At 35.9% G+C, this 26,708-nt stretch overlaps 1 protein-coding gene across 1 annotated transcript; it reads right to left on the bottom strand.

Moving 5' to 3' along the window:
* Positions 1-1,385: 1,385 nt before the first annotated feature.
* On the bottom strand, positions 1,386-25,109 carry LOC102219478 (retinoic acid receptor beta-like). The gene is made up of 8 exons (XM_005799456.3): positions 23,873-25,109; positions 16,484-16,644; positions 15,172-15,313; positions 10,793-10,959; positions 5,182-5,358; positions 4,165-4,369; positions 3,935-4,093; positions 1,386-2,197 (listed from the first exon to the last, which is right to left on the bottom strand). The coding sequence occupies exons 1-8, from the start codon at positions 24,063-24,065 to the stop codon at positions 2,037-2,039; spliced, it is 1,365 nt and encodes a 454-aa protein (XP_005799513.2). The 5' UTR covers positions 24,066-25,109; the 3' UTR covers positions 1,386-2,036.
* Between the last annotated feature and the right edge of the window lie 1,599 nt (positions 25,110-26,708).

Raw genomic sequence — 26,708 nt, 5'->3', positions numbered from 1 at the left:
CTTAAGTGAACTTGTGGTTAGAGAACTTAACTTTTTGGTTAGCTGTTCTCACCCCTGGCAATAACTACTGCCAGTTTTGGTCCAAAGTTCTCAATTACAACCATTTTGAAAAATGTCCACCAGAAAGAGGAAAACAAGATCAAGAAAATATATGTATAATCTGTATGGTTTAAAATATGTTGGCTATGATTTGACACCAAACACAGTAATCTAATTGGTGATTTTAGTGCAAAAATGTATTTTCCATCTTGAAAAATGGCCGCCATGTTGAATTTTTCAGTGGCTATTTTTTTTTTCTTTAATAAAGCCACTCCTGCTGCACTATAAGGTGAAATAATGTTATTTTAAAATGTGCACAGATCCTATAACCAGAAGGACTATTCCAGAAATTTTAATGTCAGCTGGACTTAATGAGAACTTCAGAGAAAACGGTGTTACGTTTGGAGGCAATTAAAAACCATTAAAATATAGTCAGGCAGTGACATTAGTGAAATTTCTCCAAGATTGCTGATAAAACGGAGTAATTTGTTTGGAGACAGACGTCAACATTGGCAAGTTGACAGAAATCTCCTGTGTTTTCCAAATGTCTAGATTAGGAAATTTCCCCAAATCCTGTTAGAAGAAAGTATGAAGCAAAATAAAATGTTAACTTCTGTGCCATAACTCTAAAAATGTCTCACACAGAAACAACACTGCACATCACCAAAGAACACCAGACCCACAGTGAAACATGGTGGTACTTATTTTTACCCCTATGGAACTTGAGCTTTTTGTTAAACTGAATGAAGGCATGAATGGTTTCAACATTAGTGAGTTTAAACCCAATAAACTTCAGGTATTTATTGAAACAGCTGAAGATGAAAAGGATACATCCAACCAAATAATGTCTTCTGAAGAGGAAAGTCAATGTTTTGGGATGGCCTAGTCAAAGTCCATAACTAAATCTGACATAAAAAACTGTGTGATCCCCAGTTGTGGTCCAACTGAATGTGGAAATTAAAATAAAATGGGATTCACTTGATTCTTAGTTAGAGAATGTGAACACAGACAAGAAGTTATTGCAACTTTTGGCTCTAAAGTTTTGAAATTATCTTTACTGCAAAAATACAAAATATTACCACATATTTTTATCTAGTTCCTTGTGCAAATATCTTAGTACACTTTAAATAAGACAAAATTAACTTGAAAGTAACTTTTCTGCAAGAAATTGTTTTAATATTAAGGAAATTAATATAGCAGATTATTTAACAAAACACTTTTCCTGCCTTGTAAATGAAATAATCTAGTATTTTTCCATCAATATTAAGGAATTATTGACTTAAAATGCTCCTATATTTTGCTGAGAAGTTACTTATAAGTTAGATTTGCCTGATTTCAAATGTATTAATATAGTTGCACCAGGAACATGACAAAAATATTTAAGATTTTGTGTTTTTGCAGGATTTATTTTTGTTTCATCACAAAAACATGGCAGTTAAACAATTCCACTATTTGGATGACATAAATGTCCTCTTTCCTCCATCAAGACCCCTACATCAATCTGGGAACCAGTTAAATGTTTTTTCCCCTTTACTTGTTTCCCTGTTTAATAAACTAAAAAGCTTTAACAGATCCTTTCCACATGTGCTCTCTCTTTCTACTGAATACTGACAGCGTTATTCAATGAGGTAAAAATTAATAACTCATCATGCAAATATAAATACCGTAAGACCCAGATATGGTAAACAAAAGCTGAGAGTGATTCTCAGAGGTTATGAGGTGCCTGCCACAACGTTGCAGGAAAACAAAAAGAGAGACTACAACGTTACTGCATCGTTCTACTTTTCCCTTCCTTCGAAGCAGGATTTCATCTCACAGCAACTACCATGTTGTTAATGTGAAAGCTGAATCTCATTTGTCATGTCTGCAGATCTAACTCTGAAATATTCCCGGACGTTTTACGGAGGTAAGAGACTAGTGACCTTCTGGACTGCATCTGCTCTGTTACATCGTTAGTAATCTCTCTCTGGGGAGGAAGAAAAAGTTCTGCGGCGTCTTCAGACTGCAAGGCCGGCGCAGTGTGTGTGCTGAGAGTGAGAGGAGAGGCTGTGTGAGTGCTGGCTGCTCTCCAGGTTCTGCAGATCCTCCATCATCTCCTCGATCAAAGGAGGCATGGAGCCGGGGATCTCCATCTTCAGTGTCACAACGCGCTCTGCTCCTGCAGGAACGCACACAACGCGTTTCAATACACCTCAAAGTTACGGTATTTTTAGGACTATAAGCTGTTACTTTTTTCCCAGGCTTTGAACCATGCGGCTTTTTGCCCGGTGCGGCTTTTCTATGGACTTTTCTTCAACCGCCAGGGGGCTCTTTAGCAGGAAGTGAAACATTGGAAATCAAAGAAGAAAGTGCTAGTGGCAGACATGACTGAGAAATGTTTTCAAACTCGTACCCCCTCATCATGGAAACCACACAAACCACACATATGATGCAGCTTTTAAGTTGAAGGCTATCGATCTGGTAGTGCAGGAGAGAAACAGAGCTGCTGCACGTATTAAGCTCAGCATGAACGAATCCATGGTTCGGCGTTGGAGACGCAGGGCTGCGTCCTTAATATATTTATTTATATTTATTAAGTGAAAAACCGAGAAAGGTTGGAGATGCCAGCGGCTTATATATGTACGTTTCCAGTTTTTAAAAAAAAACAAAAACAAACTTTGTAGATGCGGCTTATAGTGAGGTGCGCTCTATAGTCCGGAAAATATGGTAGGCTAAAAAAAAAAGGAACAAACATCAACATCAGCGTATCCGTGCTTCCTTAAATGTCTTGTATTGAGGCATGTAAAATTAAGGCCTTAACATATCTAAGATTTATTTTTAAAAATGTAAGTTGGCCTTAAATGTGTTAGTCACAGTAAAATCTCGTATTGTATGTAGTTTATTTTTATTTATTGTTATTTCTCTCTGGACTTTTCTGTCAGGCAAAAGTTTTAGTCGCACTGGCAGTTGAGGCTACCAGTAGCTAGCTAGCTAGCTATCTAACAAGGCTACTAGCACCCTAGTTTTAAATTAAGGAAAGTTCTGCACTCAAAAAGAGTTGTCAGGATTTTTAGGTTGTCAACATCGCAAAGCTGCTATTCACCCTCATTCAGAGGGCAGAGTACAGAAAACATGAACTCAAGTAAGAGTAGCACCACTTAAACAAATCTAAAAGTCAAAAAGTATTATAATTATCAATCATTTAATATCTAAAAATTATATCAACAGCTGGACCAAAATATAAAGTGAACAGTTTGGTAATTTTAAAGACCAAAATGATTCATAGAATTAACATAATTATAAAATAACTAAATCAGGCCATAGAAAATATTTCCTAATAATTTTCTTTCACTAAAAAGCTGATGAAACTTTAAAAAACTGCAGGTGTGTGTCTGGAGGATTTTTGGATTGTTTTTCATTCAGTGGGTACGAAATCCAGAAATTTAACTCAAGTAAGAGTAGAAATACTTCACAATAAAATTACTAAAGTAAAAGTAAAAAGTACTGCATAGTAACAATACTCCTAAAAATAACTTTTTCAAAGTTACTTGAGTTGAATAGTTGCGTTACTACCCAACTCTGCTCTTATTGCAGTTCACCTTTTTGACAGTAGGTGTCCCTATTAGAATAAAAATAGGGATAACCAGTTGTAGCTATATATACAGTATATATGAGACTTTTGGACAAACTTTCTAGTTCTGCATCTTCTTTTTTGTTTTGGAAAACAAGTACGAGTAGCGATACTTCATAATAAAATCACTCAAGTAAAAAAAGAAATACAGTGTAGTAAAAATACTTCTAAAAGTAATTTAAAAAAAAAAGTTACTCAAGTAAATGTATCTGAGTAAATGTAACATTTGTTACAGAAAACCAGGGTAAGATTCTTGATTTAATTAAACGTTTTGGTTGTTCTCACCTTTAGCGCTGATGCTGCGCAGGTCGGTGATCTTCATCAGGGCTTTGGGGAACATCAGGGGCATGCTGGGTCGGCGCCGCCGCGAGTAGATCTTCAGCGCCTCCAGCAGCGGCTCCTGCAGCACCTCCACCTTTGACGGCTCCTCCAGGTCCTGGCGATCTGTTTGCCACAGAGACGCGGTTACTTCAGGCGGCGGCGAAGCGTATCTCACGTGTGAGGCGGGCCGGTACCTCCGGAGACGAGGCAGATGGCGCTGAGCAGCCCGCTTTCCGTCTCGTCCATCTCCAGAGGAAGCAGCTGACCGGCAAACGTGAAGACCTGGTCGGTGAGCGGCCCGAAGCCGGCGTTGTGGATCTGAGTGCGGGTCAGAGTCAGGCCGTCGGAGAACGTCATGGTGTCCTGGTCCGGAGTGTAGCGAGTGCAAATCCTGAGGATCTGAGACAAGAAGAGAGAAAATATCACTGCTCACACAAAGTTAGAACGATTTATTTTATTCATTCATTTTCTCCTCCTTCTCTTATTCTTTCCTTCCCTCTTTCATTTCCATCCTTCCTCCCCTACTTCTTTTTCTACTTCCTTCCATCTTTTTTTCTCCTTTTTCATTCCTTCCTTCCTTCCTTCCTTTTATTCCATTCTTTCCCTTTTGCCTTCATTTCTTCTTTCCTTTCTCCTATTTTCCCTTGTCTCCTTCTTTCCTTCCTTTTCTTTTTCTTTCATTTCCTTTATCCTCTTTCTCATTTTTCCTTCCTTGTCTCTTTCATTCTTTCTTTTTCTCCTCCCTTGTTTTTCTCTTCCTTTCTGCCTTTCTTGGTCCCTTCCTGCCTTCTTTCTTTGCCTTTTTCCTCCTTTTCTTTTCTCTTTCCTCCTTTCCTTTTTTCCTTTTTCCCCTCCTTATCTGCTTCCTTCCTCCATTCCTTTTCTCCTTCCTTTATTCTTTCCTTCCTTCCTCCTTTTCTGATGTAAAATTAAATATAATCGTTCTAAGCCAAAACACAAGTGAAAACTAAAAATTATGACATATATCTTTTATTATTCATATTTACATGCTATAAATCTAAGTTTTATTCAGAGAATCAGAAAGAAATCATGAGCAGCTGTCGTTATGCGTGTTTGTACAATGTGCCATATTGACCGGTTACTGGTATTTTTGGTAATTTTGGTCCATTTTCAAACGTAGATAATGGCAGTTAAACATGAAGGTGAATAAATGCCCTCAGTGTGAAGCAGATAAAAACAGATCTGGTTACCAGGATGTCAAGGCAGGCGGCTTTCAGCAGAGTGATCTGGTCGGCGATGGTCAGGCCTGTGAAGCCTGGGACTCTCTTGGCGAACTCCACCACCTTGATGATGCACTTGGTGGCAAGCTCGCTGAACTTGTCCCACAGCCCGAGGTCCAACTGGATCCGATGGTCTGAACTGGAGTTCTGTGTGAAAGAGGAAACAGTGTCTTCAGCCTTCAACGGATACATGAGGAGTTTAAAATGATCAAAAACAAATTCAGAGTATAATTATTACTGGGATTTAAAAAAAACTGATTATATACACCTCCTGCATCATCATTTTAAGTAAAAAGTAACAAGTTGGAAAAAGTTGTTTGGTTTATGAATGCTTTATAACTTTTTCTTACTTATTTCTTTAGATGTTCTTTATAACACAGCCAAATGTTCTTGTAATCTTTAAAAAATGCTGATCAATAGTAAGCCTGTGTCACTGAAGGATTGTATTTTGCTTTTTTGTTATTCATTGAACTTTTACTTAAACATAGGTAGAAAAGCTCTACCACCTGATGTTAAGCAGCCAAAATACAAAGAAAAACAATATTATAACTTCAGAGAAATGTTTATCAAGATCACTTTAAAATAGTGATGAAAGTATGACTGCTTGGAGGGAAATTTTAAAGAACCCAGGGTGACTGGAGTGTTATAAATGTCTTAATGCGGCTTGTTTTTCTTCAATGCCGAACTTAGTGTTTTACATCAGGCACCTTGTTAGGCAGCTAAGGGGTCTTCAGGAATACGTTGAACCGTTAGCGGCAGTTAGTTAACAGTTCGTTAACGATCGTTAACCAATGCTTTGATGTGTAAATTTCTACGCTAATTTTAGCTTTGTCTCTTGTTTATTTAATGTTTTTAATTTCTGCTGTATTATAAGCTGGCATTATCTTCGTAACAGTGTTTGTTTGATGCTAATTCTTCTGTTATTTTTCAGTTGAAGATAAGTTCAAATTAGCATTAACTTGTAAATCAAGTACACCTTCTAATTCATATTGTTTATTTGTTTCAGCTACCAGGCAAAATCAAACAGAAAATAGAGAAACTGTCAGAAAATAGGCAATAGGCAAGAGATGAGCAGACACACAGTAAGATGTCTCACTACAAGCAGATTTTTTTTTTGTCTATAAAAAAGCTGACTTTGGTAAAAATAAATAAAGAAGTAAAATTCTCACACATGAAAGGAATTTCATTGAGATCCCAGACCAGGAAGTGGCATTTCTAAAAGATTCCCAGGCATTCGGTAGCCTAGTAATGTTCCCTTTGACACAGAAAAACAAACCACAAGTATGTGGAGCATCATTATGTTCCAGGATATACCAGAATAACTTATGTAACAGTGATGACTGTACTGGCTTTCCTAATACTCATGGGTGTGTGTCACTGAACTAATCACACAAAAATAGTTTACAATGGATGACGAGGCAAATTTGTTCCTGCTTGTATTAATTCATATTCTGCTAAGAGATATGATATATATAAAAAAAGACACGTTCGAAATCAACCCCAGCTCTAAAGACAACAATACAACTTAAACTTTTTTCTGTAGTTTTACTTTAGATTTGTCTTTTTTTAAAATGTAATCTCCACTTGAATGATTTGACGTTATTAATCACGCAGTCCACAAATATGACGTACAAATATGACACAGACAGATTCAGTAGTGTAAAGAAAGCAAAAGATCATGTTTAAAATTTGCTACAAGCACACAGGGCAGGGGCCAGCAACTTTTTCCATTCAAAACAACACTTTTGCCCCTGCTGCTATGAAATAAAATTATTTTCTACATATGTACAAATAGTTTTACTCTGAAAGCTAACAATGTTAAATTGAACTTTATTTCTATTTACAGATTTTGGAACGGAATCCTCTATTAGAAAAGAAACACAACATTTTCTAGAATCTGGTGAGCCTATTCTATAAAGATGGATAATGAAGAAAGATAGCTAGCATAGCTTCCAGCTAGCTACTTTGAAAACATTGTTGTAGATAATAAAAGCAGATTTTGCACAGGAACCTATGGAAAAACTCCTAAAAAGTATAATTTCTTGTTGCATCCATAACCAAGAACATGTCCTCCACAGTGGAGGGTTGTTTAGTTCCTTTAGCTGGATTTAGGATACATTCACACCAGCCTCGTTTAATCCGCTTTAATTGAACTCCGGTTCGTTTGCCTAGAAAGTCCAGTTGATTTGTGGAGGTGTGAATGCATAATTGATCTGTGGTGCAGACCAAGAAAGCAAACTCAAGCAGGAAGTGGACTACAGTGCAGTGCATTCTGGGTAGATACAACCAAAACAAACATGAGAGTCTATCGCTAACTGGAGAAATAGCAAAAATTATTACAACTGATAAAATCTAACACTAATCCATTTTCGTTCACATTTTGTGAAGAAGGAAGTTGAGCTCAGTGTTTTTTTGTTTTCTTCTTGTTTTTTCCTTCAGTGGATTTTAGTGCAGCGCCACCACAGGCGAGGAGGGGAACAGGTTTTTCAAAGTGTTCGTGTCATTTGATACGGTGCGGTGTGAAAGCGAACCACAGCAACTGAAAATGTAATAAATATTGCAGTTTTGGTCTTCAATATAACCGAGTCCACTGCAGTCATGAAAATATTAAGAGTCTACAAAAACAAATTTTTCTAATTTGTTTTTGAAATGAGCACCGTCTGCTTTGCTCATCCCTGAGAAAGAAGAGCCTAAAGAACCGGCGACCCGCCAGAACCGCACACTGTAAAAAGCTCAGGCGGGCTCTTAGAACTACGGGAGGTTCAAAGTCCACTCATTCATGTTTAGCTTACAGAAAAACGGCAACCTGTGAAACAAACAAAAGCAAACTGACCAATCAGATTTAGGCTTTGGCGTTCCCCACCTCACCAACTTAAAACTCTGAACTAAGAACTTCTGATCACATAATAGCAATTAACCATAATGTCCTTATTGATAACTATTGTGAGTAGTCCCTAACATTAATATGATCAGGCAGCATGAAATCATGTTTACATATATGAATTATTGTTATAAAGGCTGAGCCAAGAATATTTACGTCTGTATCAAACAAGTAGCCCTTTGTGTTGCTCTGGATCCGTGATCCCAGTCTCAAAAATGTCCTGGATCATTACAGAGCGGTCAGAACACTCAGTTATTATCCAAAATGATGTAACAACAAAATAATTTCTGTGGCATGATGCGTATTGTTTCAGAAAGTGCAGATAAACGAGGTCATGAGAAAAAAACTGCACTACAAGAAAGTTGGACTAAAAAAAACTGCAACAGATCTTTAAACGTGTTAAAATCTGTCCTTAAAATTAAGGATAGATTTTAAAAGAGCAGACAGAAAACTACTAAAATTAAAAATAAGTAAATACTAAAGCACTGTAAAAATGATTCAGTCTGGTTTATGCAGCTTCATAAACTAATTTAATAAGTAATGCGGAACATTGTCTTTTATTTTTAAAGTGACAGGACAGAACAGGAAGCATTGTTTGAGTCCAGCAGCGTTTTATTCCCATTTCCTATTTTTAGCGTCGATCCCTCCCAGTGACTCACTGAACCACAGTTATGTAACAGAACAGTGTTTTTGTAAAGGACACTCCAGAACAACATGCATCCCTTTAACTAGTGAGTCATTATTACAGAAACCTGTTGTCTTCCTGTAAGAGGTGGATGCTCCTGATTTGTTGCATGAAACGTCTCGTATTTGATGTAATCAATACAAAAATCATTGTTTGTTGAAACTTTACTTATTTAAAGATGCTTGTTGGTATTTATTTTCTTCTTAGTGGTTGAATGAAAAAGGAAAGATGTGCTTGTATATTTGCTTAAAAGTAGGTTTTAGCTACTTTTAAATAGCTTTCAATTAGCGTATAAACCAACATGATGTTGGTTTATGTTGGGAATTGTGTCGAGGCAAACATGTGGATATATTGACTGTAATGCACCGTTTACACACGCAAACACAGAGAGCCAGTGGAGTTTTCTCATAAATGATCATTTTTGGTAATATTAAACCGTTTTCATGTGGATGAGAAGACAAAATACATAAAAATGTATTTGTCTCTTTAGATGTTTGACTCTTTGCTGATGAGGCCTGACAGAAAAAAATCAAACGGAAAATAATTTTGGAGATGCTGCTGCTAAAGGCAGCTTTTACAACTGAGTCAAAGGGTGTACTTACTTTTAAAGACAGATTTAAAGTAGATTTTATTTTGTTGTGGTAATTATAACTCACAACTGCTTTTGTAGTTGTATGTAATGTAATACTAACCATTTATCTTTAATTTAAGTATAACTAAAACAATATTTTAATTACATATCAATTATTGCACAGAATTCTACGCCTGTTTGCCGAATTTGAAGATTAATTAACAAACGAGAGACATTTCCTTCTCTGCAAAAACACAAAATCTTACCAAGTACATTTGGTTTAGTTTCTAGTACAAATATCTTAGTACGCTTGAAATAACACAAATCTACTTACAGGTAACGTTTCAGCAACACAGAGGAGCTTGTTTTAAGTAAATAATTCCTTAATTTTGACTTTAAAAAGTAATAGTTCCATTTGAAGATTATTTCTCTTATAAAAAGACTTTTTTTCCTGTTATAAGTACTTTTTCATCAATATTAAAGAAGCGCTTATATCTCACTGAAAAGTTACCTGTAATTTAGTTTTGTCTTAAATCTAATGTACCAAGAAAGTCGACCAAAAATACTTGGTCGGTTTTTCATTGTTGGAGTCGGAATCCGTCGAGTTCACTGATCTGACGGTTTCATCTGGAGACGTGAAGCAGCAGCGTCATCGGCTCAGCGGGGGCTAATGACCAGCCAATCAGGGACGGGCGCCATTGTCTGGACAACGGACGTTCAATTTGTGAGACCTTTGTTCTGCTCAGAGACGATCAAAACCCATCCCCCATCGTCAACATTAGGCGGAGACGTCCAAACCTCATCAGAATCACACCCTCCAAAGACGCAGGATGGGTGGAAATGAAACAAAACATTTTCCTTCTTGCAGCTGTGTTGTGCTGCGTTTCCTCGCTGCAGTAGTGATTCGGACAGAAAGTGACAGGAGCAGGCATTTGTTCGGTCACTCTTCCGCTGAGCTCTGACCTTTCAGAAACGAGAGGCTCTCCAAATAACGACCAGATCTGCAGAGCTTTAAATGCCGATTATCTTAAATCCCTCCCTGCAGCGGATCACAGCAGACGCCGACGTCCAACCACAATAATCCCGAACAGGAAAAGCTCTACATGCTCAAAGGTCAACGGCTCACAGCCCTCGGTGTTTTAGCTGCTTCTCTGGATATTTTATATGCTTAAATCCATCCTGTTGTTTACATTTTTACCTCAGTCTTGTTTTTTTGGACAAAGAAATACTGCTTCTATGTCTAATTATACACTGTAAAACATTTGAGTTGAGTCTACTATCTTCTACTCTTTAAGTCAATAAATTATGAACAGTTCAGGACACAAGACTCACAATGGAGTCATAATGGATAAAAACAGCTGGACATGGAGGAACTGATTTGATTTCTCCGTTTGTGTACTTCTGTCTATCCCAGCAGAATTAATGTTTTTTGTTTTGGACTCACTGTGGTGTATTTCCCCAGCTGGCAGAGGGAGGGGAAGGTCTCTCGATGCGCCCTGCAGATCTTCTCCACGATCAGGCCGAGCTCGGCCGTCAGCTCGTACGTCTCCATGACGGTCATCTTCACCGCTTCCTTCTTACCTCTCCGCCTGTTTCTGTCATTTCTCACCGCTGGGAAAGAGAGATGAAAATATTTATTTTTTAAGTTAACAGAATACAGCATTCAGGGTTGTTCAAAGTGTGGCTTGGGGGCCATTTGTGGTACCTGGACTGATTTTATGAGGCCTCTGACAAAATCTATTATGTTTCCTTGAACCTGTTAGGACAGGTCTAAGTGTTAAACATATTCATTACATTTTTTCTCCTCAAAATCATCCTTAGATAGTTTAGATTTCTGCTTGGTCAGTTGAGGTCCTTCATAACAATGAGATGTTTTAGGGCGCACATCTTTGAAAAGCATTAGTTGAGCCTCCTGCACAACCAACAAGAATGAAACAAGTGGTTTCTGGAACGTAAGTCAACAACTGCAGCCATTATAAAGCGATAAAACTAGCTGACCAAACGTGCTGGAGCGCAGCGTGGGATGCTAGTTTACTGGGTTTGGCTGTGGTTGCTAGGCAACAGTGCTGTGCCTCTTGACTGTGACTTAACTTTTGAAAGGGCTCATTTTACAGACACCAAGAAACATTAACTTATTGCCAAAAAATGTCTGGGTGCTTTTTAAGTACTTGGGCTGCTTTTATAAGCATTTAATACCCAAATGGAAAAATAAGAGGACTCAAAATGTAAATTTTGCATAATGGGTTTAAAAATGGTTCACATTTTGCCCCCCAGCACAGGTGGTGAGTGCAGATGTAGATATTTTTATTTATTTTTAATCATTGCAAAGTTATTCCCAGAATATTAAAATCTTCTGACATTGGAAAGATGCAGGTACTTAAAATGTTCATCTATTAATAACCACACGTTTTGTACTGCAGCAACATCCTAACTGCATTTTCAGATTATTAATCAAGCCTCATTTCAGCTTCGTGACAAATTACCCAGGAATAAATTACACTGAACTATTTCCAGCCACTAGAAAAGTGAGAAGCCATGCACAACAGAACCATCCTTTCAATTCCTGTTTAAAGAGTTCACTATAAATAAAACCTGTTAGAACAAGCTGAGGATCCACAGAAACTCCTATCAGTTTGTTTATCTAGATAAACTCCTATTAGTTCAGAAATTACTTTTGTTGTTTTGTTTTTCTTCAGTGTTTTGTTTGTATTTCTTGTAATTCACGCGAAGCACTTTGAAATGCCTTGTTGCTGAAAATGTGATATATAAATAAAATTACCTTACACACAAACTCAAAACTATCTAAGGCAACTTTATTTAATAACTTTCAGCCAGAGGCAACTCAAAGAAACAAAATACAACAAGAAAAAAAACAGAGATTAAAATTAGACAGATTTTAAAAAGTTCTAAAAAGAAGCATAAGTAAATAAATAATTTATTTAATAATAAATGTATTTTTAAAAACATTTCTACTAAATAATAGAAATGTTTTTTAAAGCTAGTCCTTCAGCTTTGTTTTTATTTTGTCCAACTCTCGTCTGCGTCAGTGAAAGCAGCTTGCAGGTAAATATGCAGGTTAGTCTTTCATAATCGCTTTGGCGTCGACACGTTTTGGGTCGCTGCGCTGATTTGGCTCAGGCAGCAACGCACATGTCAGGGAAGCTCAGGATTACGCAACAGCTCGGCCTCTACCTTCCTCCCTCCCTCCAACCGCCAGCGGCTCCTCCTCCTCCTCCTCCTCCTCCTCCTCCTCCTCCTCTCTCTGGATGCCCTACATCCAGCAGTCATTTGGTAAACAGACAGCGATCGTATTACACACTTACCGAGCGGCCTGGGAGCAGTTACATGGCGTACAACTGTCTCATACATGTGATGTGCTTATGTAATGTGTTTGTGTCTGAATGTGGGTGAGTAACACTGAGAAAATGAAACTGGGAGGATCCTCCGTCCTGCAGAATCACACGTCCTCGCGTGTCGTGTAACACATTCTCAGTTATCGAGGTCACCGTTTCGCACAGCTCCGCGTTTCAGCTGTTCGCTGCAGCGCTGCCCAGACTTACTTGGTGCATGTTTTTCTATTTAATCTAAACATTTCTGACGTTTTTCAAGCAAATATTCGACTTTTCAAACTCTGAAATTTTATAGTTTTTTTTTAAAGAAAAATTCTGAGAATAGTCTCATAATTTTAGTTTTTCTAGCAGATATTAACTTTTCAAGTTCAGAAATTTTTTGATTAATTTTAGAAATTTTCTACAAAAAAATCAACAAAACGTCAGTTTTTTCTGGCAAATATTAAACGTTTCAAAGTTAGAAATGTTGTTCCTCTAGAAATTTTTTAAAATTAATCTCAAAATGTCAGTTTTTTCTAGCAAATATTAAACTTTTCAAACTCTGAAATTTTGAGAATTTTTTTTCAAAGTTTCTTAGATTTATCTAAAAATTTCAGAGTTCACTCTTGCAAATATTCTTCCCTGTTCAAGGTAGGTCATCTTGAGCATAATAAATAAATTGATTATTGATTATAAATAATAAATTGATTATTTGTTTTCAAAGTCAAATGAAATCCTTGGTTAAACAAAAATAATGTTGAGTCTAAATGTACCAGGCGTGTTAATATTTTTATCCTAACTCTAGATTGACGGTACAAAGGAAGTCGTGTTCAGTTCTGAATGGTGTCTGCAGCACTTTATGCCGAGCCGCTTTCAGCTCTGATAACTTCAGCCAATAGAGGACAGGAGAGCCTGGATGCAGCCTGAAAGGCGAGACTCAGGGCAAAAACTCCTTCCTGTCCTGAATGCGGCGCCGTAAATGGGCCACTCAGCTGAATGCTTGATCATTTGTACCCAGGCAGAGTGTTTCAGACAGAGGAGACGTTCGGCTCTTTGCTCAGTGGACTGTTCAGATTATATAAGCCTACAACAGTTGGAGCTGAAAGAACGAACTCCTTTGGCTGGAGGCACCGAAGCTTCAGGCTGAAGGACGTGAATGAGCTCTGAGTGGTTTTAAAAAAAAGGAAAATATCTTTTGAAAACAGATGCTTGTTGATCTTTATAATGGGTGTTTGCTCAGTAAATGGAGCTATTAATAACGACTCTCTGTTTCTTAACGTTCAAATTTTAAATATGTGTAACATTTACGATGGAAGATTAGGACCACTGTAGGGATTAAATAAGGATTAAATTTATGAAAACTTTGGAAATGTTTGCTTTGGCTTTTGTTTTGTATTTATTTTTTCAAGTTTATAATTTAAATTTCATGTCATTACTTGAATTACCTACATATGGTGCTAATATATTGTTGTTTTAAAAATGAGAAATAAATCATAATTAAAATTTCTGCCAGAAAACTAAAATGTTCTAGAAAAACAAAGGAAATTTCTGACCTCCAAAAGCTGAAGATTTGCTAGAAAAGACTCAGAAATTGAGAAATTATTCTCAGACATTTTCTAGTAGAAAATGTCTTTATTGCTGTGTTAGGAGTTAGAAATTAATCATATTTAAAATTTCTGCCAAAAGACATTTTCTAGAAAAATCAAGGAAATTTTTCATCTCCAAAATTTAACATTTGCAAGACGTACGAATTTTGAGATTAATCTCTGAAATTTTTTAGAAAAACCAACAAAATTTCAGAGTTTGAAAAGTCAAGATTAAGCTAAAAAAATTCTAGAAAAAACAATTAAATTTATGAGTTTAAAAAGCCAAATATTTGGTAGGAAAAACTGAAATTTTGTTGTTGTTTTTTCTAGAAATTTTCTGAAAAGCCAACAAAATTTCTTATTTTGAAAAGTCAAAACTTTGCTAGAAAAAAATCTCTGAAATTTTCTAGAAAAAAAAAGAAACAAAATTTCAGAGTTTTTTCTAGCAAATATTTCACTTTTCAAAATAAGAAGTGTTATTGTTTGAATATCAGAAATTTTGTAGAAAAAACTGAAACATTTCTGAGTTTGTGAAGTCAAATATTTGGTGGAAAAAACTCTGAAATTACGAAATTAATCTCTGAAATTTTCTAGAAAATAATGGAAAGTTCTGAGTTTCGAAAGTCCTAACACCCTAAACATTTTTTTAGATTAATCTCAAAATTTCAGGGCTTTTTTTAGCTGCTCTCTGCCTGCATCACTTTGAGTTGTTGATTGATTGGCTGCAGTTTGGATGTTAAAAAAACATTTTGTTTAATCCAATATAGTATTTTTTAATCAGCCTTAAGTGTACCTGTCATGAAAGGAATGACAGGAATATATTATAATGTACATTTATTCTTTAAATCATGATTTTAACACCTGGATTGCAGGTTATTTTGCTGAATCAGAGTAAAACCAACACTTACACTCTTTGGACATTCCCACGGCGAAGCACTTCTGCAGGCGGCAGTACTGGCAGCGGTTCCTGGTGATCTTGTTGATGATGCAGTTTCTGTCACGGTGGCAGGTGTACACCATGTTTTTCTGCACGCTGCGGCGGAAGAAACCCTGCAGAGACACACAACAGATTATCCCAGTCAAAGGAAATACCTGTTGTAGTCTTGTGGGAACTTCAAATGCTTAAAGGTTTAATTTACAGTGGAACAAAAAGTCCACACACCTTATGGCAGGTGGTTTAAAGGTGACCCGTTATGCTGCATTGAACAGGTTAGGATAGCTCTATGAGGTGTACAAAATATGTTCATTACTTTATTTGCACAAAATCAATTTTATATAATGAGATTTTAGTCTGTTTGGTCCTTGTTTTTTGAGCTCTTTTCAGAATGAACTGTTTTAGGGGCTCTTGTCACTTTAAATCCAAATAAGTTGCTGTTAGCCCCTGAACATGCATCTTTGAAAAGCAGAAGTGGAGCCTCCTGTACAACCAACAAGAATGGAGCGAGTGGTTTCTGAATGACAAGTCAACACAAAACATTTGTCTTCTCCAGTAGCCATTGTACAATCAATCAATCAAAGTTTATTTGTATAGCACATTTCAGCAGCAAGGCATTTCAAAGTGCTTTACATCACATCAAACATAGAAACACAAAGTCATCAAGTGGGGGGTTCTTGCTTTCGCATCCATAAAAGGTTAACCTGTTACACTCCCACTGTGTCATATGGAAGGAAATACCTATTGCTATTTTTATCCCCACTCACGCAGTTTAAAACGATGTAAACAGCCTTTCAACGAGCTTCCGGCACGAGGCTCCGCACCTCTTTCACAGGATTTCGAGCTGGGACTCCGTCGTCCCTCACGGATTTTTGTGCAATTGCAACATAGAATCAACAATCTAAAAAAAACTTAACTTATTGCCAGAAAACAGCTGAGTGTTGTTTTAAGTGCTTGATTTGTTTTTAGAAGCAGTTTAGATCCAAATGGAAGGATAAAAATGTGCAAAATGTGAATTTTGCATAAAAATGAGGCCGAAGCGTCTCAGTCTCACCTTCAGTGTGACCTGCAACTTGTGCAGCTGAACTGAAATCTTTTGGGGTTGAAATTGACAAAATTATCAAACTTTTGGAAAAACACTCCAGATCTGTCTGGACATTAGTGCCTCCGGTCCACAGATCATCCTGCAGATTTTCAACCAGATGCAGGTCTGTGCTTTGACTGGACCACATCCAAATGATACTCTTGCTAAAGCGAAGCTGTTGAATGAATGAACAAAGTTCTACCTTGCAGCCCTCGCAGGCGCTGACTCCATAGTGGTACCCTGATGATTTATCCTGACACACAAAGCAGGGCTTGTAGGTGCGCGGAGGCGGAGGAGGGGAAGGCGGACTGGCAAACGGGTCGTCCAAACTGGAGCTGGAGCTGGAGCTCTGGCTTTCCACTGCTGTGAAACACACAGAGTAACACCTTACAGACCCTCAGCAGAACAAACCTTTTGTTTCTACAAAAACACAGAGGTAAAGGTAATTTTATTTATACAACACATTTTCAGCAACAAGGCAAAGCAAACTGCTTTACAGGAATTAAAAGGAAATACAAACAAAATAACAAACCAAAGGAAAGAGCAAAAGAATAAAAAGTCAATAATGTTGATCCAGAGTGATTCACACAGGAGGAAAAACAAAGATAAGCTAAGAATCTTTCAGCAGGGAGACAATACCTGAGGTCAAAGTTCACCAGGACCTTTAGGATTTACTTTAGAAAGATTTCTGGTAGGATGTGCGCAGTGGTATTACATAGAAAAACAACTAATAACTAACAACTAATTTAGTAATCGATTAATCAAATATTTTGACAATTAATCGGAGGAGATTTGTTTTACCGAATCGGAACCAGATGAAGCTGAAACTACGTCACTTTAGGAGATATGGGTTAAACATATTTACAAAAATGTTGGGTTTTTTATCTTAAATGTAAAATGTATATATTTTTTGTACAGGTTTGACTTAATCGCTGCTCTGAATGTGTTGTTCTCTCAGCAAATTGCTTTTTTTATTAGTTAACGGTTATTTCAATAATTGATAAATCGATTCATCCTGATTACATACATAGCGATTCTTTGTTTTTAGGATTTATTTTCAGACACTATGTTTCACATCCACGCTGGTATCTGTACAACTTTCCTGCTGCACAGTTTTTTACTGTCATTAATTGTAAATAGTTAGTATATTTTTAATTAATCAGCTCAGTTGCACTTTTTTCTGGACTGGTCTGAACTAGTTTTTATAATTACTTGGTATTTATGTTTAATTTTTGCCTTCACTGTGAAATATTTTTATTATTTATTCTGTTAAATTGTGTGAGATTATTTGCACAGAAATTTCCCACTGTGGGACAATAAAGGATATTTCTATTCTATTCTTCTATTTGGGGCTGTAATGATTAATCGTGATTAATCAATTATTGAAATAATTATCAATTAATTTACTAATATTGTTAACTGGTAGTCTCCAGTTCATGGGGGGCGCTTATTTTCAGACACACTGCTTCTGTCTTTTGTCTAAACAAAATAAAGACACATTCCAGTTTGTTTACCTATCATGGCTGGAGGATTATAATCTGCACTAATCTCATCAGTCTTTATCTCTGATCCTGACGCAGCGACAGAAGGAAACATTCCTGCCCCCACTAAGCCTCTCAGGCAGCTTGAACTCGTTAAATGTGGAGCTATTTGTCTGGCGTACAAAGCGAGATAAAACTATAAAGTGGGACTTTGAAAAATCTAGCAGAGTGAGGACTCTGTCACCATAAATGATCCACTTAAAGAGTCGCGAAGCAGCAGCTGGGAGTCAACAAAAAAACAAACATCCAGCATAACTGCAGCTACACTGCAAAAACACAAACCCTTACCAAGTATTTCTGGTTTATTTTTTAATGAAAATATCTTTATACACTTGAAATAAGAAAGAAAAAATCTTTTCAGCAACATACAGAATGATGAAATAATCCCTTACTATTGATGAAAAAGTACTGGTTCCAGTGGTGGATTATTTTTACTTAAACAAGGCATTTTTGTGATGTTATAAGTGAAATAATCTACCAATATTCACAAATATGAAGGAATTATTGACATTAATTCAACTCCTATCTTGTTGGAAAGTTACTTGTAAGTTAGTTTTTGTCTTATTTCAAATGTCCTGAGATTTTTACATGAGAATCTTGACAAAAATACTGAAGATATAGATTTTTTGCAGTGTAGGACAATGAGTCGTGAGCTTAAAAACTAAAAACAAGAAGAAAACTTTACATGATTGCCATGATTGCTTTTAATGTAGACTGAATCCCAGCTGATCAAACATTGTGAAGGTGAATGAATCTGAGGTCAAGCTGAACATTAATCACTGCAAAAACACAAAATCTTACAAAGTACCTTGGTTTACTTTTTAGTGCACATATCTTAGTGCAAATTAAATTAGATAAAACTAACCTGCAGGTAAATTTGTAGCAAGTAAATGATTATTTATCTATACACTTGAAATAAGTGTATAAATAAATACACTGCCAGTTCTGGCCCGCCACAGCTTTTTATGTGACCCTCTAGACTCCAAATTACTTCAACAAATCCTCAAAATTCACACAAAATCAACAGATACCCACATTTTTTTATTTTACTGCAAATTTTTATCCAAATTGGTCAAGAACAACAGACTGCTGCTTCAGGTTTACTTGATTTTAAGTTATAGTCTGTGATCGATACGGCGAGAAATAAAGTCACATTTGATATCATACATTGGTGCAAATATAAACATTCCTTACAGATGTTTCTAAATTAGCATCACAAAATGTGTGATTTTGATTACAAAAAGTCACAAAAACAATCACAAAATCCTGGAGGGACAGTATTAATAATTTTAATGGGTTTTATCGATACGTTCTGGGACAACCGGCCCTTTAAGAGCATTCAGATTCTGATATGACCCAAAATGAAAATGAGTTTAACTTTCTGATCCAGTGCAAATATCTCAGGACACCAAATCTAATTAGCAAGTAACTTTTCAGGAAGATGGGAGCTTGTTTTAACTAATTTGTTGGTACAGATAAAAATTTACTAGTTTGACTGGCAGATTATGTCATCTGGTTCAGGATATATACAGTATACATATAGATATCTATATATATATATATGTATATATATATATATATATACAGTATATATACTGTATATCACAGTCACTGAACATGTGGTGTATTTACATGTACTTGAGTATGTATATTTGGTAGCAAGGTTTTGTACTCACTCTTAGAAAAATGAAAGTCTTTATCGTTATGTTTTGTTGGTGAAATGTCTGTGAAATAAATAATAATCATCATCAATTATAACATTGCATTTTTCCCATGTCATAAGTGAAACTAGCTCTTTTTAAAATCAATGTTAATTAATTATTTACTTTTAAAAAAGGTCCTATGTCTTGCTGAAAAGTAACTTGTAAGTTAATTTTCTTATTTTAAGTGAACTAACATATTTGCTCAAAAATACTCGGTAGGATTTTGTGTTTTTGCAGTGCAGGCGTCTTCACTCGCATCGTTCAATCAAAACTCTCCTCCCTCCTGATTTTTCTGAAGCGATCTCCTCCAGCCGGGCTCGTCTGGGTTGACCCGTCCCCTGCGTTTCTGATCACCTTCTCTGCTGCGTTCCTCAACAGAAAACTAAGAAAAGCTCTTCTGAAATGAGAAGAATTGCTCGTCTCCGTCCCCTTGAACCCGCGGCCTCTGACTGAACCTGCAGTCGGCGGGTCAGATGAGGAAACCCCCATCGGGCCGACGGTTTCCCCAATGCAGAACAATACCGGAGCACGCCACGGGCCGTGCTGACTGATGAGGAGGATGAAGGCAGCGTGGGAGGGATTTGATCAGCGGAGGGAGGTAAACAATCACCCCACGCTTGGATTAGGTGCTGCTGTGTGAATTTTGGTAAATAATCTCTGGGATTTTGTTCAAAGGCGAAACTGAAACTTCAAAAACACAAAATCCAACCAAGTGATTTTGGTCGAGTTTTTAGTGCAAATATGTCAACATGCTTGAAGTAACAGAAAGAAATAGGAGATAGTTTTACGTTCGTTTCCTTGATATTGATGAAAAAGTTCTAGTTCCATTGGCAGATTATTTTATTTATGACAAAACATTTTTCCCATATTATAAACAATATGCAGTGGAACCAGAACTTTTTCATCGATATTAAAGTATTATTGACTTAAAACAAGCTGCTATGTGTTGCTGAAAAGTTACTTGTAATTTAGTTTTGCCTTATTTGAAGTGAACTGAAGTATTTGCACTAGAAACTAAACAAAGACTGGTAAGAGTTTGTGTTTTTGCAGTGTATTTACAGAGCTACATACATACAATATGCTGACAAAAATCTTTTCTTTTTTTACCTCAAAGTCTTACTTTATGATCAGTCTCACTGATTATTGTCTTTTATATATCAGATTTTGTGATTTATCTTTAAGTTTACTCACTTTAAGAGTCACATTATTAACTGAATTTGTAGCAGGATTACCCCCAGAGTATTATAAGCCTGGCGGGCCACCAGGTTTTACTTGTGCCCCCACCAGGCTTAGAATTGCTGATTTATTTTTAGTTTTTTTACGTTTGCATTTTTAAGACCTATGAGCCAATGTTCAAGCATTAATTGTCCAATAACATGTAATTATCAAGTGATATTTAAAATTTCCTGTTTAAACATGTTTTAACTCATAAAGAGGGCAGGCTGCTGGATGCCCAACCACCAGGCTGTGCAGGTGTTTAGAGGAAACCCTGTGTAGACGTGGAATAATTACATCTGTAGCAACTAACTCAAACAAAACTGATTATAGCTTCTACAGTGAGAAGATCTGAAGTTTTTTTAAAAACGTTTTACATCAATTTTATGCTAAATAACCTCAAAACCAAAATACAACTGTTTTAGTTTTTAGACCTGCTTACTAATAAATTAATTATGTTAAATTTAATTCCAATACTATTGCAATTTAAAAACATAATTTGGCATTTAAAATGATAAACTTTGAACAAAATCTGTAGTAATAACCATAAATCAAATGGAAAGATATAATATTTGTGTTATACACTATCGTAAAATAAAGAAATAAATATTAGTTTTCCTCACAATTTTGCTTTAATATTTGTGTTGAAGTAATACATCTTTTATAATAATAATAAGAAAATGGATCTATAGTATAATATTTAATAAAATACTTTCTGATCTCAGTCATTAAACTGTTAATCAAATCAAGTTCATTTATTTATATAAACTATTTATCCTATATTTCCTGTTGAAATATTAAATATTTAATCTAAATCTAAAGATATGATTTCAACATTTAAACCTGTTTTTTATGTAAGAGTGTTTTATTTGCTTGTGTATTTTTTAATTGATCATTCTGACTAGGATTCAAAGAAAGCTGTGATTTTTTTACTCAACATTAAAAGTAAAAATAATAAATCTAAATAATAATTACTGTCATGTAGTAACTATAAGAGAGTCTCGTTCAAACTGGTACATGACTGTTTTTCCAAAATGGGAAAACTGAATTAAATATTTTGGTTAAAAAAATATAAAAAAAATGTTCAGTTATTTTTTTACAGTATTTTTGAAGGTGACTTAAAATAAATCAGGCATTTCTAAAAGCTAATTTTTGTACCATTTAAAGCTCAGTAGATCTTTACTTCCTGATTTATGAAACCAGACAGTAACTGTGTCACACATTTGGATTTTACTCCCAGTTGGGATCTGCACAGTTGATGCTTTCTGAACTGGTGCTGAACTGGTTCTCCACTTCCACCTTCACTGGAAAGCAGTCTGTCTCTCCTCTCACCTCCTGAGCCAGTGACCGTCCCGTGAACCCGCTGGTGACCCCCGGCTGACCGGCTCTGCCCCGTCCCAAACGCAGACCACCACACGGACCCGCGCTGCTCCGCGTTCACACTCTGCTCTCTGCTGACAGGCCTCACAGTGGCCAGATAACGACCGGACGGCGGGTAAAACCTCACTCTGGGTCCGGACTGGCCTTTAAAGCTGCTGCAGTAATACTTCTGAACGCTAATTTATCCCACAACACGCACTCAGTGGTTTATTACACGCTAAGGCTGAATCGATTAATCAAATTAATCACGATTAATCGATTACTCAAATAATCGTCTACTAATTTAGCAATCGGTTAGTCAGTAACTGGAATATATAGACTAAAAAAGAGGTTTTCTGAAAGAATAACACTCTGAGGAGAAAATAACAAAACTGAACAAAACAATATATATTTAAATCTTTCATTTATCATACAGATAGCAAGTTTTTCTGTAAAAATCTTCTAACCAAAACTCCTCAAGTAGCTTCACCTGGATCAAACTCTGCAAAATTCAGAACTGCAGTTGAATTATTAATTGGTTAATTTAAAAGAAAATATAAACAGATCAACCATACACTGCATATGTTTTTTGCTGCAGATGCATCCTTTGCTACAAACGATCAAACATTCACTGAGGAAATCCTGTTTTCTTAATTTATAAAATAAATTATTTGTTTATTTGCAACTTTAAGTATGTTTCTAATAATGTATAAAGAAAAATCTGCAGAATGTGCCATTTTAAATCCGATTAATCGCTAGAACAACAGATTAATTGATAACAAAGCAATCGTTAGTTGCAGCCCAGTTTGTATTATTACATAACATTTGCTCATCACTACTGGAGTGTACAATAAAAATTAACTGATTCTAACAGATGATAATCTAGGAAGATTTAGTTTTCTTTGAGTTTATAAGACAAATTCACTAAAAACACACACAGAGCTTCACTCATTCACTTATAAAAACAAAATTAAACACCTTAAACTCCTACACTACTAAAATATTTTTTATGCTAGCCAGTTGGGCAGAATATATGTCTTTTTATGATTGGTTGAACTTTTAAAACAATTTTTCTTACTGGCTTTATGTGTTTAAATGTGTTTTGCTGCATTTTTGAATAAAATTTCACAATTTCAAACATTTTTTGTGAAAATTTTGTAAAATAGGATCAGAGTATATTATTTTGTTTTAAATTAACAGACTATGAACTGCCTTAGGCAATAACTTGCATATAAGAGAAGCTTTACAAAGATATGTAATAATTAATAAAATTGTTATTGTTTGCCTCATCTGTTTTTATAATCACTGCATGTAAAGTTATTGTTTTATACAAAAAGCCCTATTCACAACGTAATTTTTGACTATTTTTGTAAAAATAAGAGAAATTAATATTAAAAAACAACAACTGCTGTAAATTTGGCATGCAAATAAAATATCAACCAACAAAGAGAAGACCTGTGCAACCATAATATCCACATTTTTCCATTTTTACCCAAATATATTGTCAAAACAAATTTTTTCAATCAAAAAAATAAATCAACATGCCACATTTTACTTTATTACCCTTTACTCTCATATAGTTTTTTTTAAACAAATTATTATTATTATTATTATTATTATTATTTGTAATGACATGCAGGCCCTTTCAGCAGAATCTGATGCATGGAAAGAATAAACAGTACTGCAAAGAAGCAGCACAGATTTTCTAATTTATATGCATCAGAAAAACACATAAATTATTTTATTACTCGTTTTTTGTGTGTTTAGACCTACACTGCGAGCACCGATGCTCCGGCCAGTCCGACTCGATCAGCTCCGGGAAGAAAGCTGCCAGATCCCGGTCTTGGTCCCGATCCGGGTCCAGGTCCAGATCCAGGTCCTGCAGCGCGCAGCCGGGGCTGGAAGTCGAGTAGAAGTCCATGATTTCTCCCGGACCGAAAACCTGAAATTCCATGAAGTCAAACATGACCTTAGCGGAGTCCTGCTGGAGAAGATGCTCTCCTCATGAAGAAGAGGAAGAAAACAGAGTCCTTCCTGTTGGTGACGACTTTCACTTGGCTCTCCGCAGGTTTGTGGTTTACAGCCGGGCGTTGAGGCGCAGACCATGCAGCAGGAGCATCGCACTATGAGGGGCGTGTGCGCGCCGGAACAGACCTTTAATTTCCTCATAAACTGTGCGTATTGGCGCGCAGCGTGGGCGCTGGAGTGGGGGAGCTTCCGCGCATCCAGGTCTGCTGGTTGTTTTGCATAACAAAGTTTACCGAACGACTTTTTAATCTTATCTCCGCTTTTTCTTTTTATTGATAAATGTCTCAACTCAACCTGCTTCGCACTAGTTATGTCACGGCGTGCGACGCTATTACCTAATGTATGCGGCTGAACTCTCCGTGAACCTCCTCCGCTGCTGCCCTTCACATGACCCAGCCTCGGTGTGACATCATCACCGGCTCTGGAAACCAGTACCAAACCTCCACAAACCAGTGCAGTGTGGGAAAACATCGAAACCCTCCATTTACGTCGAACATATTTAAAAAACATTCGTCTCTGAATTGTTTTAGACCGACAACAACAAGATAATCGAGGGAAAACCAGATGCCTACATTACCCATAATGCAGCGGTTTATGTTTGCCATGTTTTAGCTGTAATTAGGAACAGGTGAGCAGGAGTTGACCGCAAAGGCAGGACATTTGAGCTAAAATGAAGTTTATTGAAGCATATTTTGATTCATTTTGTTAATAAACAAGCAAATATAAGTCCTTTAGAGAAAAAATATTTTAAATCATCATAAAATCCATCTGTTGGCTTTCTTTCACATCTTAAACAAAAACGAGGGACAATTAAAACGAGTGTTTTAGGTTATATATCTGCCAGATTAAATGCTACAAGCTTTATTCAGTTTAAATTTGTGATTTGATTGTGCAGAGGGTTCTTAAATAAATGTAAAGACTGTGTGCGAAATTAACTTCCAGAAAAACTTAAACTATCAATGTTACAGTGGAGTTTTTAATCAAATATTGTATCTTTACTTTCCTTGTCAATAAACACTTTGGAAATGACAAAACAAAAAAAGACGTTGGATACATTTTATAATTTTATATTAAAGATAAGTCGACCATATTTAAAAGTTTTCTGTGTATAATGTCTGATTTAAATGATACTTTACTTTAAAATCAACTGTTTTATTCTTTGGTCTTCTATTTGAAAGTATTCAGCATAAACAGAAGAAAGTACACGTTCATAAAATCTTAAATTACTTTAGGATATGCTGCAAACTCCCTTAAAAATGGCTAACTCTTGGTGTTATTAACATCCTGCTTGAAATAGATGCTTACAGTTAGCTTAGCATAAATATGAATAGAACACTTTGCAAAACGCTTTGTAATTGTGCATTAAATTAGTTATTTAATTAGTTATTTAACCGTTAGAAACGGTTGCTAGCCGTTAGCAACGGTTGCTAACCGTTAGCAACGGTAATAAGCCACCGGTTGGGTTAGCATCAATGCTAAAAATAAACATGGCGTTCTGTTCTTGCTACTTGCTCTCGCTAAAAATTCTGGGCAGAACCTTTTTCTTCTTCTGTGGTTTCCTATAAAAATGTAAGTAAATATTATATTTCATGTAGTTGACTTTAAAATTTCTTTATTGCCAAGATACAATATAATTATGCAGTTGTTTTAGGGTTGTTTACATTCAGTGTTTCTTAAAGGGCCGGTCACTGCATTTTTACAAGAAAATAAAGTTACAGAGCTTCTAAATCTAAAATTACCATAAAAGTTTGATATTAAATAAAACAGGATACTGTATAGATTACACTGAAAAAAGAAAACTGATGATTAAACTGTAAAAAATGTGTTAATTTTTTTTACAAGTAATCAAATTAAGTTTATCCATGTGAATACATAAAGATTATTAAGTCGTTAAACAGGTGTAAATAAATTAAGTCTGACAAACTTAATTTGATCACATGTAAGAAATTAGCATATAATCTAGGGTCCATTTTAGCTCAAATTCTTAACATTTCTGTGTAGTTCATAGCAGTTAATCCGTGTCTGGTTTTTCTCCAGATTTTAGAGTAAAGGGTAAAACGTATAGAGGGATTATTTTTGAAATACAAAAGATAAAACATTTATTTTTTACAGAATATCAGCTAAATGGACGATTATTTTGCTGTAAAGATATTCAACGTACTACCTCTGAAGTTATAAGTCTTTTTGTATTGGTGGGTTTTAGAGATTTACCCTTAAATAAAAATAAATTAGAGACTTACCCTTAAAACGGGGTTTTAAAAAGAAAGTACTAAAGTAAAGCTGGTGGTGACTCTTTTTCCTGTATTGACATTTTGTGATTAGAACCAAGTTGCTGTGGCCTTTTTTACAAAAATCGATGCAGTTCAGGCCCAGTTTTTCTTCATTTCTGTCTTTCTGAATTCTTGATCCTTGACTTTAAGTGAGAAATATTTTCAGTCTGAGAGATCATAATTAAATCTAGCAGAAGACAAAGTAGGTCAGCAGCAAGATGGCTCTGCGGGTGGGGGAAGGACATCTCCTCTGTTTTAAATTAATTTAAGCTTTTTTCTTTCTTAACTGGAAATAACAGAAAACTACTGAA

This window comes from Xiphophorus maculatus, chromosome 3 (assembly GCF_002775205.1).
Source record: "Xiphophorus maculatus strain JP 163 A chromosome 3, X_maculatus-5.0-male, whole genome shotgun sequence".
Taxonomy (NCBI): Eukaryota; Metazoa; Chordata; class Actinopteri; order Cyprinodontiformes; family Poeciliidae; genus Xiphophorus; species Xiphophorus maculatus.
The sequence above is the reverse complement of the archived record's forward strand: the minus strand, read 5'-3'. Positions and strand labels throughout refer to the sequence as shown.

Coding starts and splice junctions, on each gene's coding strand:
- LOC102219478 (XM_005799456.3), bottom strand. CDS start 24,065: ATGTTTGACTTCATGGAATTTCAGGTTTTCGGTCCGGGAGAAATCATG. Junction 10,960..15,171: donor CGTGGGAATGTCCAAAGAGT/GTAAGTGTTGGT, acceptor TCTCTTTCCCAG/CGGTGAGAAATGACAGAAAC. Junction 5,359..10,792: donor AGCTGGGGAAATACACCACA/GTGAGTCCAAAA, acceptor TCTTTCACACAG/AACTCCAGTTCAGACCATCG.